Consider the following 18,907-nt stretch of genomic DNA (forward strand, 5'->3'; position numbering starts at 1 on the left):
ATTCAAAATCTGCAAATAAATTTTTTAGGGTAAAATCATAAAACATTTATTCTGTAATCAAAACTTTAATTGATTTAATCACAAATCCATGATTTTACAACAGCCTTACTTACTTCTGCCCGAATGTTGGACATTTTTGCTAGACATGGTTACTTTTATGCGTGTCTGCTATTTCATAGACACCTTGCAAACTTTTCTATATTAATTGAATTTTTACACTATCCATCATTAAATATCAATCTAAAATAAAAATTCTGTGATTTAAGATTTTATGGAAGGTACTGGATAAGTGTGTAGTCCCATTATATCTTCAGTTATTATTTTCAAATCTTGTGTTCTATTGAATTCTTTTTGGCACTTCCCAGGTTACCATAATTGTTAAAATTACCTTTTGCTCCTACGGGGATATAAACTTCTGAGTCATTTATATTGGTTTACTGCCAAGTCATTTTCCTACGATCAGAAAGAAAAAGTCCATATTGGCAACGATGTATGGTTACCAGCTAACTCCACGCTGGGCAGCATGCACATGCCTCTGAGAGGCTGAGTCACTTTACCTCTGGTCACCATGCTTTTGCCTCTGAGAGACGGAGTCATTCTACCTCTGGCCACCATTGTTGACAGTTCTCCTCCCATTATGATAGACTTCATGCTGGATTTTATAAGTGCCATTTTTTCCTTTTTCAGTGCTTGATCTTTCAGTGTGATTTGTGAAGTGAGTATTTTTTTCAGGTAGTATGCAGACTTGCCTTGGCCCTGAAGGCTACCCACATGGGACCTTCATGAGCCTGGTCAAGGTAGATCTGCAGCCGTTATGCCTGAACTGCTATGGTAAGTGGTGTTCATTAGATTCACCTTGTGAGTGTTTCAGCGAGGGGCACCCTCCCAGTGGGAGAAGTATTGTATCTGTTGCAAGAAAAGAGCTGAGAGGTTTAGGTCCCCCTCCACTTCTTCCTCTATTGAGAGCAAGAAAAATAAGCCTTGTCCTGCGATGTGCGATCTCTTTCACCCTGATTATCCTTTGCAGGAACTGCCTGTGACCCCGGTAATCGAGGATGATGGCTATAATATCAATAATTTTCAGAGTAGTTAAGTATTTGTTTATGTTTTGTCACCCATGGGGCATAGCGAACATGAATCTCTACCTGATACTGATCCTTTGGCTTTGGCCTCATTATAGCCTGAACTTAAGTCTGTACAAGTGTCTTTAGTTCTGGATCTGATCTGCTCTGATCTTTATCTCCACCCACAAGCTTGCTATGTGGTGAACATCATACCTTTGTTTTAGATTTTCAGAACAAAGGAGATTTCTCACTTTTGGAGGATTCTCTTGTGAAAGTGTTGAAAGTTTCTCCCCATCTCATCCGAGAACACCTATGACAGCACCATCTCCCCCTGTATGGTGGCTGCCCTCTTTGAAGTTGCTCATTCTCCCTGGCTTGTACACATCACGAGTATGGCTTGCCCTATACAGGTATGCCCATAGGCCCACGGCATCACCATATCTCCACTGAAAGAGTCACTTGGGTTACCCAAAAAATCTTGTTTATCTTTTTCAGATGTGGTACAGACATCCACGTTTATGTCCATGACAAATTCCACTACAGGTTTGGCCGATACGTCAGAGTATGAATTCGGCATCCCCTTTGCAACATCTTGTTTGGAAGGCGAAAGTTATAAATGCTAACTGTTTCAACAAACGTTTCAGTTCCATGTTCAATTGCACGTGTAAATATCCCTGTGTGCGTAGCTGGCGCCACAGAACGCACCGACATCTTATCGTACCTTTGTATGGATACACGACTTGAATGTGCTGCGACCCAAGCATGTGTTTGTACCGAGGTATCCCATGAACGTGTGCCTGTTTTAACTTCGGTTGATAACCAAATTGTCTCCAGCTCACGAGCTTCGACTCGTTAAAACCCTATCTCGTCTTACAGACAAAATAATCCAGTAGAATGTAATATTTCTAGGTCTGCACAAACAAATATTAATCCTAATTTAGTGATTACTCCTCAAGCTGCTGAGAGAGTAGTAAACCCAGATTTTTCTACCTTTCAGAGACACGCGAGTAAAAAAGGTGGCAGAGCCCTTAGTTCTTTTCTGTGAGTGTCACCACCCTCAGCACAGAGTGCTTAATCCTCAAGCAGAAAACTGAGACCTGCCTCTCCTCCACATTCTGCTTCTAGGTACAGACATTTCATGTGAAGTTCGCCTGATAAATCCTTTTCCTCACAGATATCAAGTTCTGACAAAGAGTGCTCTGCTACTCAGTCTTGACCCTAAGGGATAGAGAGAACTGTATTCCAGGAGCAAACAAGGCTCCATCCAATCTGTTTCAGCTATCTCGTCTCAATATTCGAGCCAATATGTTTCAGCTATCTTGTCTCAATATTCGAGCCACAGGCGAGACCGGAAAGACGTACAAGGAAAAGTGAAAACCTCCTATATTATTCCCAAATAGGAACCTAATTGTGTAATTTCTAAGCAGGAACCTACACCTGATGATTCATCTTTGATTGTTGTTGACAATTTCTCTGATCCCACTTTTGGGATGGCTACTAGTTCTGCTGGTGGAGCCCCTTTGAGGTCCTAACCTCTGGATCAAAGACATTTCATTTCCTTGAAATTGTCTTATGCATCATCTAGATGGTCTGGGAATCCCATCTGTGCCTTAATTACTAGCAAGCATTGCGCTCTAGATGCTATTTATCCTCAATCCCACAATCCAAAGCACAAGTATGACATATCCTTGTCGAATCAGGCTCGTGGCACTCGACTTCTTTAACAATCGGGTCTCAGCTGCCAAGAATTCACTATGATCTAATATATCGTCCAGATTACTTTCTTTGGCTCAAGAGAAAGTTTTATGTCGATTCAGAGGTAATGAATCGACATGTTACTGCTCTCAATCTTAGCGATAAAATAGTGAACCTCCCCTCCTTTTAGTATCTGAGATTCAGAACATGGAAGTAGATCCCATGTCAGCCATTCAGGCCTGCTCCTAACTGGGCCACTGGTCAGAAGCAGTGTCACGTTTTGCAATTGCAGAAAATATGACAAACCTAGGCGTAGTTAAACAATTTGAGAAATTGTCCAGATCTTAGGCTAAAGCCTAGGAATTCCTGTTGTACCAGACAGTCTCCCTGTGTGAAAACATTCTATTAAAGTGCCGAAATGCTGTCCTGGCCAATTGCTCCAAAAAGTTGTCTTCTAGAGATGTGCTCTTCGTGCTAACTCTAATGATGTGGACTTTCAAATCCAATACTTTTTCCTTCCACAGAAGTTGCTGTGCAATTGAGAAAACAGAGAAAGCCAACCAATCTTCATTTATGAGAAGAGCAGCTGTCTGTAGAATGCCCTCTCCTCAACAGTCTCCAAAACACATTCCATTCGAGCAGGGTCGGCAGCGTTAACTCCTGCCACCTGCAGACAACCACCTCCAAAGAAATAGGACCAGACCCCTACTTTCGCCGAAGATGTAGATTCTCCTGACAATTGGCAGAGGTCATTGTGACTCCGGCAAAGGGAAAGCTGATCCCCTGACTTACCAACAGTAGGGTGATGCTTGCAGAGTCATTGGGACTGGTGGCAATTCTTCAGGGCAGACCCCTGGATGGTAGAGATTCCCCATACAGGGTATCACATCCTTTTCACAGACTGTTATCCCCCATTGACTTGGATACTGATAATCCCATCATACTATTTAAGACTATCTCTTCCTAGATGTGGAGGTATCTCATATGTTGCCCAAGATGACCATAAAGGAGGTCTCGGATAGATCTCTAGGCTTTTTCAGCATTCTCTTAGTAAAGCAGTTCTAGGTAAGCTGGAGACCTTCATAGACCTCTCCCACTTGAACTAGTTTGTGCTCCAAACGAGATTCAAGATAAAGACCAGGCACCGTCCTTCAGGCCATGAGGTAGAACAACTTCTTGCTGACCATACATCTGAAAGGTGCTTACTTTTGGATCCATTTCAGTCTTAGGTCCAGGAAGTATCTCAGATTCCCTTTCAGAGACAAGATCTACCTCTTTAAGGTGCTGTGCTTCGGACTATCTACAGCACCTCAGGTCTTTACCCGAGTCTTTGTCATTGTCTCGGCTTGGGCTCATGCCATGGTTATCAGGCTGCTGAGTTACCTGGACTAATGGTTTCTCTTGTCGAACTCAAGAAAGATCTCAGCCATTGCATCACAGACCTCTCTTCAACTTCTGCAGGGATTTGGGAGTCCAGCTGAATCTTGGGAAGTTCAGTCTTGTCCCCTAACAGCACCTCCGATACCTAGGCGTGGGCATAGATTCAGTTAAAGCCAAAGAGTTTCCATTCTTAGGCAGGGTTCAGAGGTTCAGAAGAGTGGCATCACCTTTCTTGAAAGGGTATCTCTCCCGGCTCATTCTTGGGAGAATCTCCTGGGATATCTAACCTCCCTAGAGTAACTGGTTCCCTTGGGAAGGATGATCATTGCTCACTGCAGTGGGCTCTAAATAGCCAGTTGTCCCAGACATCAGACCCCCTGCAGCTTTAGTGGAGGTGCCTGAGAAGTAAAAACGGATCTCTTGTGGTGGCTGAGGATGGAGAACTTGTTAGCCGGAACCCCGCTACAAGTTCCTCCGGAGTTTCTTCTTTTTTCAGATGCCTCTTGCGAAGGTGGGGAGCCCACCTGCAAACAAAGCAGATTTCAGGGATATGGTCATAAGAAGACAAGACCTCCACATTAATTGATTGGAGATGAAGGTGGCATATCTAGCTTACCTCCCCTTTTCAAAGACCCTCAAAGGTCACTCTGTGGTGTTGATGAGTCACAACACCACAGTTGTGACCTACATCAACAAGCAAGGAGGATCAGTATCCCATCTGCTATGCCAGCTAGCAGTGGGAATACACCATTTGTCTCATATAAACGAAGACCCTCTTTCAGCCTGCATTATTCCAGGTAAGAGGAATGTCATAGGAGACAATCTGAGCCGACTGGGGATGACAGTTTAGTTGATAATGGTCTTTGTGTCCTCAAGTGGCTAGGAGTCTCTTGACCTTGTGGGGTTTCCTTACCCGGATTATGTTCGCCACTCACTTGAACAACAAACTCCCTGTGTATTGCTCCCTGTCCCTGGGCCCAGCTTCAGCAATGGAGGACACATTTCAACACCCAAGGGACGGGATGGACTTTTGTGTCTTTCCCCCATTCTTCCTGATGCATCTGGTATTGAACAAATTAAGACAATCTGAAAATGTGAGAGGGACAATAGTCACCACAAGGTGGCCTCAAGCAGAGTGGTATGGAGATCTTTTTGTCAAAGTTTCAAGGGAACTTCTTGCTTGGCCTAGCCTACTACATCAGCCACACGTGAAAAAGTATCCACGACGCAGCCCACTGTCTGTCTCTTCATGTTTAGAGGTCATCCAGCACCTCTTAAACATAGGCTTTTCGAGACCTACTGCAAAACAACTTTCAGAATATTTCTTGAAGTCTTCTGCAGCGGTCTATCAGGTGAAGTGGTCAACCTTTGTGATTTGTGTTGTAGGGGAAATATTACTTAGTTCAAAACCACTATTCCCCTGATTGAAGATATCCTTTTGTTCCTTTGGAAAGAAGTTTTTCTTGGTCACAGCGGTTAAAGGCTATCGCTCAGCTTAAACTAAAGGGAATCGTCTTCTCCTCCTACTTGGAATTTTCAGCTCATCAGAAGTTTTGAACAGACCTGCCCACCTCCGGAACTAAAACACCCATCTTGGAATGGAATGTCAGACAAAGATCTGACCCAAGTTTTATTCCATCTTTGACCAGATTGTTGAATGATCTTCTTAATTGGACAATTGTGTTGATTGAATTCAGAAATTCAAGCCTGAAGTGAATGTTTTTATGTTGAACAGGCTTACACAAGTCTTTCTTCATAGTTTATATACAGTATGATACATCTCTTTTAACATTGTTACTGATCTTATATTCGTTATTTATTACTTCTCATGTACATGTAGATTATTTCTTTTCTTTCCTCACTGAGCTATTTTTCCCTGTATGAACCCTAGGACTTATAGCTTCCTATTTTTCCTTTCTTTCCTCACTGATCTATTTTGCCCTGTAGGAACCCTAGGGCTTTTAGCATCCTACTTTTCCTTTCTCCCCTCACTGAGCTATTTTTCCTTGTTGAAGCCCTAGGGGTTATAGCATTCTACTTTTCCAACTAGGGTTGTAGCTTAGCTACTAATAACAACAACAACAACAACAACAAAACTTGAAGAAAACACATTGATGTGTCTAAGAATCTTGGGTATTAAACAGCCACAGTTATATGTTATATATTTAAAAAAAACACAGGAGCTTTCACACTTTTTTCACAAATTGCCTCTAAAACTGAAGAATGAAAAGGTTTTACAGTGGATTGAAGGTAATAAAAACATGACAATTACAAAATAAAAGTTACTAAACAACCAAAGTAGGAGTCGAAGCTAAAACAGCAGACTAAAGGGAAAAGTCTGTTTTCCAATGAATGAATGTTCTTAATGTTCAGATAGATAGTCTCCAGGTAGCTGGATGTCCAAATGGTTAATGCTGATGCCCTGCAAATGCGGCTCTCTGTTGGTGCCAGTATTATGGGTATGATAAGTTACAACAATGCTCTGAGCATCTGCATGGTGAAGCTGAGGACTGGCAGCTGTATTAACAGCTGAAAAGGTTTATAACATCTAGAAGTCATATTACTTATTTTATTGTCCTCCTGATTGAAATATTTATTATTATCAAAAATGTCCATTGCATGAAGCACGGCTCCTTTAACTATCCTCCTTGGACCAATATCCAAGTCTTTATAGATTATTTTGGACTTATTGAAATCAATTCTGTGGTCAAGATCTAGAGGATGACTAGCTAGAGCACTGTTTGGATGTTAATAGAGCACACACTTTTGTGTTCCTGCAAGTAAATTTGCAATGCTCTACCAGTTTCCCCAACTTAACCTTTATTATAATCCTGACATAGAAGGAAATGAACTCCCTTTTCTTCTGTGTTCCTGTCCCCTTTATTTTTAGTTATTTTCTGCCTGATGGTATTGTTGTACTTGAAGTAATATTAACAAGGCTTTGAGAGTTTTACTATCAGCTATATCAAAACATAGATTATGTAAAATCTACTTCAATGATTTATTCCCTTATTAATTGATTCAGTATATATAGAAAATAGCAAAACAGTAACAGAAAAAAAATAATAGCCAGCAAACATAACAATAACTATATTTAAGAATAATAATATTTACATTATTTTATAAGACTCATAAAATACTCACAGTTCACTTATTGATAATAATTTACATAAATTTGTAGAGTTGTATATGCCTTAGATTCAATAGTCTCTATGATGTGGAACTCAGATGGTGACAAAGCTCAGCACTTAATTTTTGAAGAAGTTTCCAAGAAGTAGTTTCAAATGTGAAAGATGTTAATCAGGAACACAGCTGATTATATTCAGCCTTCCAAGGTTTTGTTGATTTCTTTTAATATTAGCAATGTTGTGAAAGGAGTATGAATGAGATGTCACCCAAGTGTCACAAGTTATGTCTCCACAAGAGCAGGTGTTTACTCAGAGGACAAAGCAGGTCTCTGCTTCAACACGTCAGCAGTTTTCTTTATATATCTGGGACCCATTTTCTATAAAGCTCATGAAAGTTGCTGAATGATTCTATATCACACAATAAGCATGCCTGGTGGCTTTGACATTTTCAAGAATCTACCAGTAATTCTTGTTCAAGAATACAACGATACCTATCATTTACAATGCCTTACAATGTTTTCATCTTAACATTAATATTTAATATGTCAAAATATACCTTTCTCACAGGTCATATAACATAATACAGTACTGTCTAGGTAAATTTAGTCTATATATAGCAGAAAAAATGGAAAAACTAACATGTGAGTCAGATTTGTTTCTTCTAGCTGAGAGAGAGTGAAATAATTTCGTTTCTTTGCTAAGTGACTTAGCAATGACGAACGTAGGATAACAATTTAAAAAATGTTTCAAAGAAATGTTTGATTTCTGCATTAATGAACTGGTCACATATCCTGCATGCCCCTCTAAATTAATTGTTTATTACAGTTTTGTTGATCTGGCTTGAATGAAAAGAAAAGTTAGGGGTGTATCTCTGTGTTAGTACTTTTGCAATAAACGTTAAAATTGAATCCAGTGTCACCGTGGTGACTTTAGACATAAAGGAAAGGCAGTTTGCTGACTCGGTTTTGTACTTCTTAGAGCAGTGAAATTATTAAGAATACTTAAAAATTTATCAAAGTAATTTTCATTATGTTGATATCTTATAGAAATGTCATCTACAGTACATAGCTAACCCAGAAACAAGGCCACAAGTGAATGAGTATTAATTGGGGATATTTTGATTCAATGATTTCCATGGGAGAAATAGGTGAATGCATAGCAACACCAAATTTCTGTCTTTAAACATCCCCATTAAAAGTGAATACAATAGAATCTCCACATGATCGAATTATAGTAATAAATTCATAAATAGGAATGGGTGAATGACAAAAGATTCTTCATTGTGTTTACGAACAGTAAAATCCCAAGCTAAGTTCAGTGGTACTTGGGTAAAGAGTGCAGGTATGTCTAGGCTGATAATTTTTTCTTTAATTTTTCTCAGATTCCTAATTCTAGAAATAAAATCAGAGGAATACAAAATATGTGACTCAGAGAATTACTTAGATATTTACCAAGACACTGTGCCAATCACTTTGCCAATACTTCTTATGGCGTTCTACAAGTTGCAACAATTAGACGTAGGGGACAATTTTCTTTATGAATTTTAGGGAACCTTATATATAGCTGAGGGAGGGTAGCCTAAAAAATATTTTTCCAGGAACTATATTTTAGTGTTCAGTTTTTGCTAACTTACTAGTAATATTACCTACTATGTTGATAACTTTTGTTTTGTACATTTAGAACATTAGGGTTTTGTGTGAGTAGTTACCTACATCTCTTAAAAGTCTTTAATTTTGAAAATATACAATGATATGTAATTGCACTTTAAGTATCCATTAATATTAATGTCATTAATATTGATATTGTGTACACAGCCTTGTAATTTTATTGGATCCTCCAGCAAGACAGTTGAAAATCTATAAGATGTCACAACCTCGAAGGAAGGATACTCTTACCTTGTAGGAGACAGGGGTTTTTGTCACTTATGAGGTGAGGGACTAACACTGCTTCAGACAACACTGAATTGAGTGAATGGGAAGTCTTGTGAGAGTCTTGAGCTTCTTCATGGACAATAGGCTACTGAGCCTAAGTAAAGTTGTTGTTTTTATGACCTGATAGGAACTTCCCTATGACCTCTAGAGCTGGCTAATCTGAGTCTACACAATAGATTCGCACAGCTATTGTCTCAATCCACTTGCCTAAGTATTTTATCTTCTCTTTTGGCTGGAGTTTGATTCTCCCACCTTGCCATGATCATTTATTATTGGCAAAAAAGGAGAAAATATAGTCTAAAGTTACTCTCTTTTGGGATGCCAGGGTCAGCCAGTTATTAAGAAATTACTGCAGGCAGTGCCCAATCAAATAGATCCAAACCAAAAATAAGGTGAAACCTGAGTCAATGCTTGTGGGGGTGTTGACTGTCCAAAGCACAGGGCCTTGAACTAGAAGGTGGATCGTTTGAAATAAAGGGAAGTTACTTTTTGAAGTTTCAGTTGTTGTCTGCCTTATAAATTTGCATCCTTCAGCATTTAAAGAAATTATGAAGTTACCCTCGCTAATAGAAGCCAACAAGACATGTTGAATAAGGTTTTTTGGCAACTTTGTAGGATTTCGGGCAACTGTATCCATGAATTCTTAGTTCAACCCTCGCTCAATACCCTATAGATTTCATGGACAAAAACTAACCCAACTATTTGGGAGTGAGTTATGGTGGTTTTAGTCTGGTCTCTCCTGGTCTTAGTTTGAATAGAGAGGGTCTTCGGTGCCAATAATATATTGATATATTTGGTCTCTAGGACACAGCATGACAACACAATTATAGGACTCTACCGTGTGTCACGAACAATCAACTTTAATTCGGTAAAACAAGGCTGCAGGACAAATGACAGAAGTTTAGGGGAGAGATCTGTGTCATGTCTACAACCTCCTTCCACTTCTTCACCAGGAAGAAAGAACTGTAGAATATTAGATAGTAATTGTTTGTAACTTCTTGAACGTTTATCTTGAGCTTGGTTCTCACTTTTGGGGACAGAACTAGAGATAAGACTGATTCTGGAATGTAGGCTAGAAATGGAAGCATTAAAGGAATCAGACCACCCAAAGGCTCTACTCTATGTTGCCATAGTATGAGGGACATATCTAACTACCAGCAGGAGCAGGTTGGGCTGCCTTCTAGAGTGTCCTTTTTCTTTTTTTAACCTGACTGTTGAAAATAATCCATAGAGGCAGATTAAAAGGATTGGAAAGACTTGACTTTCATAAAGGGAATGAAAGTCATTGAATTCTAGATTAAGAGTTTTGAAGAGGATGGCCTCTATATTTATTTAGTAGTAAATGTGTTTTGATCTTATAAATTTAAGGTTCATCCTTCGATTAAATTCAATCCAATACTGTATTCTGTTTCCCTGTTATATATATGTTTTAGTATTTTTTGGCTGATATATTTTGTTAAAATCATACCAGCAATAATGAAAAAAAAAAGATTGAGTACTTTTCATTTTATAACATTGCTCTTTGATTAACAGGGTGTGATGAGTGGTGCTATCAACTGGGAAATGCTAAAGAATCAATATTTTTCCAATGAGGTTTTTCGAGAAGAGCTTTTTAATATGATTCGCTCCCCAGAAGGGGTAAGTAAACCATGCTGTACATCAGTGCTGATTTTAGAATTATTAGCAAATGATAATATGTATTTTAAGAGTGTCATTGATAACAGGCAGCACATATTGGATTTATTTGGTAATTATTTGTTCACTTTAAATTTCCATAGATCCATTTGAGTTTGTGACAGAATAAGGTAGAATTGCTGTTCATCTAAGTTAGGTTATAATTGAATAAGATAAAAATGTTCTGATAAATGACTAAATTACCTATATTTTGTGTACATCAAAATGACAAACTACTGCTTTATAAATTTTGTAATTACAAGTGAAGGGTGAGTGACCAAGGTCTTAATACATTGTAAACTATGTAAAGTGGTAATTAGAGTTAGTGGCACTTCGGCTGTTGTGGGTTTCCTAACTTGGTTGGTCCTGAGAGAGAGAGAGAGAGAGAGAGAGAGAGAGAGAGAGAGAGAGAGAGAGAGAGAGAGAGAGGAGAGGAGAGAGAGAGAGAGAGAGAGAGAGAGAGAGAGAGAGTGTGTGTGTGTGTGTGTGTGTGTGTCAAACTGTAATTTTCCTTGAAAATGTGTTTATATTCTTAAATACTCCATTCTTGATATGAATGAAGAGGATTGTATGGTGGTCAGAGTGCCTTGCATCTCACTTCTGTAATCTTAGCTGCTTGACAACGAGCTGTGTAATCCTATACTGTAGTTTACAGATTTGTGTAATCCTATTATTATACAGATTAATTATTTCAATTATTATTATTAGTGGTAGTAGTAGTATTATTATCATCATTATATCCTGGAAGTAGACCTTTTATAATGCATTTTTAATTGAAGGTAAAAGCTTTGTCAGGATCATTGAGCTCATAAAAAGTCTTCTAGACATTTATTTTTTTTTTTCTTGGCTATTAGGTACATTCTTTAAATAAGAGCAATCAAAGATTTCTGACCTCCGCCAAAGGATGATGTTGGCACAAAAAGAAAATGCAAATCCGGATATAGAATCTGGATCCAGAACTGGATCATCTCCAAAAGTTAACGGAGTCTCCCTTGGCCCAAGATTTATCTGTGGTGGAGATTTCTTTCAGCTGTCATTTTTTTATGTAATCTTTAAAATTGTTAAAAATGAAAATCCAGATCATATCCAAAATTTAATTGGGTCGTCCATGACCTAAGCCACTGCCGTCTCAATACACAAGGCCTGGGTCTCAGAATTATGACGTCACGGCCTGCGTCGTTACAGAGTTCTCTATTTCAAACATACTTACCCTCATTTATTTATTTGTTCCTGTTCCTTTAACAGTATCGACTACTTACGTTCTTCTAACACCCCTTATGGTGCTATTCTACTAGTTATTTCTGTTTTTATCCATTTATGTTACTTCATAAATTCATGAAGTATTGACCTGGACTAGGTCAGATTATTATTTTTTCTCCTTATCATGTTGAAATAATAATAATATATATTTTCACCTTATTGTCATGATACTGTAATGATAATAATATAGCAATACATTTTTCACCTCGTTCTCATTCTATGATAATAACAATAGACACACTCTTGAGAGCCTAAGATTTTATTAAAGTAGTAATCTGCAACATACATGAAACATATTACACACATCAAGACTGCATTTTAAGGGAAATTACAAACAATTCATAGCATTTCAAAATGACATATTAGAGTACAGACAAACTTTCCTGCAAAATTACCTTAGTTGTCAAGTGTTGAAAGTTTTCTCTTTTTACTTTTTTCATGGCTTATTTTGTTATTGTAACACTTTGCATAATTATTTAATAATATATTGGACAGAGGCCAGATACACATCCTAAGTAGTGTACTTACTGATCTACCACATGAGCAACATTCATTTACATTAAAAGACTTTACCTGAAAATTCAAAGCTAGCTTAACAAGAACCTCTCTTTGATTATTGCATTGCAGAAAATCGTTCTTGAAATTACCAATGAGAGATTGAAATATTTGGTAAGTGGAAATACAAAGTGAAAGTGTAAAATCTGTTGGCCATTTCAAGCCACCTCTGTCAAGGATTTTGAGATATTTACAATTGTCAGGAATATCAACTTCAATTGCTCTATCAAGAGAGACCCTACTTAAACATAATTGACATTTTAGCTTTGTTTTAGTGCTGTGAGCAACGTAACCTGCAATATAAATCATAACATTTTCATCTTCCTTTGACAAGCCTTCTTCATCCACATATTCCTCAGCCTCCTTGAATTTCTCTAAACAATCGACAGAATCACACTTAGAGTCAAGTTCACATGGAGAGGAATTTAACTCAAAGATGGTTAATGGACCAGACTTCGACGAAGCCATGGAAAGAACATTCATAATTTTTAGTTTCTTTCAGACTCCATTACTTGAGCAACAGCTACATTATAATTTGTACCACTCATCTTTCTATACTGTCCAAATCTACTTTCTAGCTTATCTGTTTGAAATTTCCCCAGTAATACATAATGAAAGTTATGGTGCTTCAACAAATAATCACATAATTTTATCAATGTTGATGTAGTGTGCCTGAGAGCAAAATATGTTTCTCTTGACAATCTACCATTCCTTCCATGGTGAGGCATATCCAACTCTTCCCAAGCACCAAGCCAGTGATCAAATTTACTGAGAAATATAAAGTTTGGATCTGAAGATGAATCTTGCTTAATAGGGTCAGATTCTTTCTGACGTAGGTGGACGCCTTTCTTTGGAGTTTTCACATTTACAATATGCCACCAGGATATTATTTGTTCCAAGAAATTAATAGTACCTGACACATCAAAAGTATTCATTGTTTTCAATGCAGCTACATTCTTTTCATCAAACAGTCTGACAACAAACTGCACATTCTGTCTTTCCAAATTAGTAGGGAAAAGAACTTTCTCTGACAAACCTGGCGCTAGTTTAACATATTTATCACGTTCTTTTGTGTAGAGTTCTTTCAGTGGCAGAAGATTTGCATTTTCCTGAATTTGGAAATTGGAAGGTGAAGGTATTACAAAAGTTTGAATGGGATTTTTCTGATTTAACCAATTATTCGTATGCTTTTCAGTAAATGAACTGAATCAAAAAGGAAGAAAAGTGGCACAGTCAAATCATATGGATTTGGAATGGAGGAGGCAAGATTTCCATCACACATTTTCTCGAACATATTTCTGTTAACCCTGTTGTTATCAGAGATTAATGATACGACAATGTATCCTATATCATGGAGGAACGCCAAAACTTTGTGCGTCAACTCAAGAAGTGTCTGTGCTGTCAGATTACAGACTGGGTACAAAGCAGCAACATGTTTGTTTTTCGAAAGGATTGATGAAATCATAAAAGCCTGAACTGTTGTTGCAGGTTCACTAGAGTTAACAGAAGCACCATAAACTTTACCTCCTTTATATGAGAGGCCTTTGTTTACATGTATCTCATCAAGCAGCACATTTACAATTTTTTTCTTCACTTTTTAGTGTTGCAAAATTTTTCCTTAAAAAGAGCTCATGTGAATTTCCATTACACACAGACTTTGCACCAGATACATTAAGCTTCCTTAGGTAATCAGGATGAGGGAGAATAAGGACCTTGCTGTCACGTAGATGTATGTACAGTGATGGCCTTGACAAATAGACACTATATGCCCAAACCAAAAAATCACAGCTGTATGCAACTTTTTCTTTACAAAACATGCTTAACTGTTCAGCACAAAACCATAACACTCCCCCCCTTGAACACTTGTCATTTTCTGATTCAGTTTCCAATAACCCCTCAATAACTTTAATACACTGGGTCACTCTGTCAACATCACTAATAGCTGATTGAAGGTTAGAACTCAAGTGACTCAATAAATTTTCAAATTTTGACCACCGATCACATTTGTTTTCTGATCCTAAAGCCATTTAAATTTGTTAGAATTTAAAGCAGTGTTTTCGTACCATACTAAAACTTTCAAGTCTTTCATCACTTTAAAAGATACAATTAGCTTTGGTTGGTCCTCACAATTAACTTTAAGGAAAGATACACAGTCTTCTCTTGAAACAAACAACCAATCCTTAGAAAGCCTATTAATAAAGTTTTTAACAAATTCATCGAAACTATTTATAGTGTCATTTTCCATCCATGTTTGAAACTTTAATTCATCTCGTTCAAGTACCTCGTCTTTTGTTTTCTGCGGATTCCTACGAGCTGGTGGTACTTTCTGTGACATGTATTTTGGTTGATTATGGAAGATAGTCGGGTATGCATCCTTGGTCAGAGTTGGCGTCCCCCTCTTAGCGGTGATCACAGTTCCATCAGGACGTGTAATGCTGTCTTCTGTAACGATGAAACTTTCTTCGAAGTGCTTTGCACACACGATTGTATTAGGGGTAGGTGTAAAGTCTTCTCTGTGGATGGCTTTTATCCATAGCTGCCGTCGTTGTTCATCCCTTGGGAACCGGAACGCAGAAACATCTGATCTTGAATAATTACTTTTACATCCCGGCACACAGCATGACCTTGGCATCTGCAAAAATATATTAATGATATTTTTTTTCCACAAATATAATTTTCAAGAAATTATTGATAAGACCTTTTTTTTGCATATCATATTTGCCTTTATATTAATAAATCACCGACACATTCTCGTATGGCCACACGATATACAAAGTAGTGACAGTAAATTCAAAATTTGATCATACATCCCAGTTACAGTTTTCTTACGGTGCAAAAATGCCTAACATCCAGGGTGACCAGACGTCTGTATTTGACAGGATTGTTTCATATTTATGACATTTATCCCGTGTCCCGTATGAACACTCCCCGGGACGCCTTTTCTCGTATTTTTGATATTTAAAAAAAATATATTATATACTAGTGAACTTTAGTGAGATACGAGGTAAAGAAAAGGCGGCCTTCCGAAATTGGCAACAGTGAAGATGCAAAATCAAAAAAATAACCAGGCTATAATGCACATTCGAAAGAAATAACCTACTAGAGTAAAAAATCAATGATAAATGTTATAAGATGATGATAAGACATGAACTAAAGTTTGTAACATGACACCTCAGTTAAGATTCTCCTTAGCTACGATGATGTCAGTTGGGTTTTTAATTATTCCAATGTCAAAGGAGATGTGTATTGTATCGCATGTGTTTCATACACACTCGTACCCTCCAACGTTATTACTTTTTTGGTTTACCTTTCGCTCTTTCTTGCACTGATAATAGACCAACCTGTTTGTGCTTGCTGTATCATGTCTTGGTTTGTTTGATTTTTTTTTGACATTCCTGCTTGCAAGTGCTTGTATACAACCTGTTATCTTTTTGCTAAAGGTTAGCCCACATTCTAGCACCTACAGTTGTTATCACACTGGTGACCAATGTGGCAACATATATGTATGTAGGCCTATTTGGTTGATTTAAACCAAACATACTGATGATGTTGATTCTTTACTATAAACTCAATCGCAATGTTGATCAAGTCAGGGCTATCGCTTATCTAAACATACTGTTTTTACTTACTATTTATCATTAGCTTACTTGAGACAATTATTCAATATTTTATTTGATGGTTACTGCATTGGTTATAAAAGATAAAGGTTTCTAAAGTGTTTTGTATCAGAAATATATATATATATATATATATATATACTCACACAGTATATACATACATATATATAAATATAATTCATATCCACACACACACACATATATATATATATATATATATGTATATACATACATATATATTGCTGATACAAAAACACTTTAGAAACCTTTATCTTTTATAACCAATGCAGTGTAGCAGGAAATATTCCCCCCCAGACTGAAATTCCCCCCGGGAAAATTAGCCTAGGATCGATTTCCCCCCGGGGGGAAAAGCAGCCCGGGCTGTTATTCCCCCCCCCCCCCCCCCGGCCATTTCTCCCCCACCTTCCCTTACCGAGAAACTATTTTGATGAATTAAATAATCAACGGTAAGTTTAACAAAATATGAGGAATATATATATATATATATATATACACACATATATATACATATATATATATATATATATATAAATATATATATATATATATATATTTATATATATATTTATATATATATATATATATATAAATATATATATATATATATATATAGTGAAAACCTTACTCTTCTTTCGTACTGTCCAGCTAAAAAATAAAAAGAAAGTACACTTGATGCTAAGAAGCACTATGCATGAGAAAGATGATACCCATTCAGTTGGGTTACCCGAGATTATTAGCTTTTACACTTCACCAAGGATGGTGTCAACAGCTTTGACCAGATATACCACACATCTGTACATTTGCTCGGAAAAAAAAACCGTTGTTTGCCATTATGTTTGTGCAGCTTTTCTATGAAATCCGATTGAATTTATTTCAAGGGCAAACGAAAAAAAAAATAAAGGTTACCTCCACCAAGCAAAAGGGGAATCTTGGCCCAGAGGGGGAATTCAATCCTGGGACAAAGTTCCCCCGGGGGATATATATCCTGGGCCATATTTCCCCCGTAGAGAATTTCGGACGCCGGGGGGGGGGGGGGGGGGACCATTACACCGGCAGATAATTTTCAGAATAACAGGATATTGCATTAAAGTTTCTCTATATATTATTTGGTGTCGACACGAGTTTCGATTCTTCGGGACTACACTGGCTGATTGAATTACACTTTAATATATAGGCTATGATGATGAAAATGTTGATGCCAAAATATTTGCAAAATCCAAAACTAATTGACAAAAACTGAAAAATGAAAGTTTTAGATTCTTGAACATGTAGAGATGAAATTTACGATTAATTTTAAATACATGAATTATTTTTCACAAGGCTTCACAGATCATGGCCGATCTTGCATGCCCTCCACTGTTTCGCTGGTTTACATTTCCACTTTTTACAGTGAGATTGACATTAGTTCTCGACGAAAGTCAGGTCATATTCAAAGCAGACTAATTCGTGAAGCTTACACGCTCCATCAAAAATTAGATGTTATTCTGAAAACTATCTGCAGGACAGTTCGTCAGGAGAAAAGCTATCTTCCAGTTATGAACGCCACCAAGGAATTGTGAGTAACAGGCCTAAGCAATATATATATATATATATATACGTGTGTGTATGTCTATTTTGCTAATACAAAAGCACTTTAGAAACCTTGATTTATTTATAACCAATGCAGTATTGCTGAATATCAATTAAAACATTAGATAATTGTCTTCTGTGAAATATCAATTAAACGAAAGGCGTTAAAGATTTAACAATAAAATTGGAACCGACGACCAAATTATAGCTATACTAAATCGTAAGAAAAAAAAAACAGAATGCTTAGAAAAGCGATAGCCTTGACTTGATAGATATTGTGATGGAGTTTATAGCAAAGAATCAACATCGTCAGTATGTTTTTGGTAAATGTACAATGTAGGCCTACCGGTGTTGATAGTCGTTGTGTAAAAATTTCAATTGGTCTTATGAAAATCGTCCAAAATTGCATTTTTCTATGCTGCATTTTGCTGTCAGATACACGCAGAAATTGCGAGAGTGCCATTTTAAACACCGCCTCCCCCCCAACGGAAAAATTTTCCTTACGCCATTGATTTAGGCGTCCCTTATTTAAATTTTCAGAATCTCGTCACCCTGCTTACGTCCTGTTGATTTTATGGCAGATAATGTTATTGTTATATAATTTTTGAGAAAACATTCCTCATCCAAACTTTAAAATACTAGTAACCGATCAAACAACATACATTGAGTTGAATTATGATAAGAAATTTGTTGCCTATGCTTTTTGCCTTTATATTATCAAAAACACTGTCGCGTTCTCGTACGGCCACACGAGATACAAAACAGTGACAGTAAATTTAAAATTTTATCACATCCCAGTTTAAAACTGCATTACAGTGTAATACTGCCTTACATCCTGTTCCCCTCAAAGCAGATCTTGTTATCAATGACTATATAACAAGCGAAGTAGCAATGCAATAAGTTTAGTTTACGGTATTTGCCCAAGATATTCAAACATACCAAGCTGGAATTACCGGCTTTTGTATATAAACACACCGGTAAAGCAGTTATAAAACACATTTTTATTTTACTAC

The 18,907-nt window shown here is 37.2% G+C and overlaps 1 protein-coding gene across 2 annotated transcripts in view; it reads left to right on the top strand.

Annotated features, from left to right (window-relative positions):
- LOC137650133 (protein ABHD18) overlaps window positions 1–18,907 on the top strand; it is a 131,265-nt gene that overhangs the window by 73,254 nt on the left and 39,104 nt on the right. For both annotated transcript variants that reach the window (XM_068383278.1, XM_068383279.1), the window contains exon 7: window positions 10,732–10,836. In XM_068383278.1, coding sequence (XP_068239379.1) covers window positions 10,732–10,836 — 105 coding nt within the window. The remainder of the gene's footprint in view (window positions 1–10,731; window positions 10,837–18,907) is intronic.

Source organism: Palaemon carinicauda, chromosome 11, assembly GCF_036898095.1.
Source record: "Palaemon carinicauda isolate YSFRI2023 chromosome 11, ASM3689809v2, whole genome shotgun sequence".
NCBI classification, from domain to species: Eukaryota; Metazoa; Arthropoda; class Malacostraca; order Decapoda; family Palaemonidae; genus Palaemon; species Palaemon carinicauda.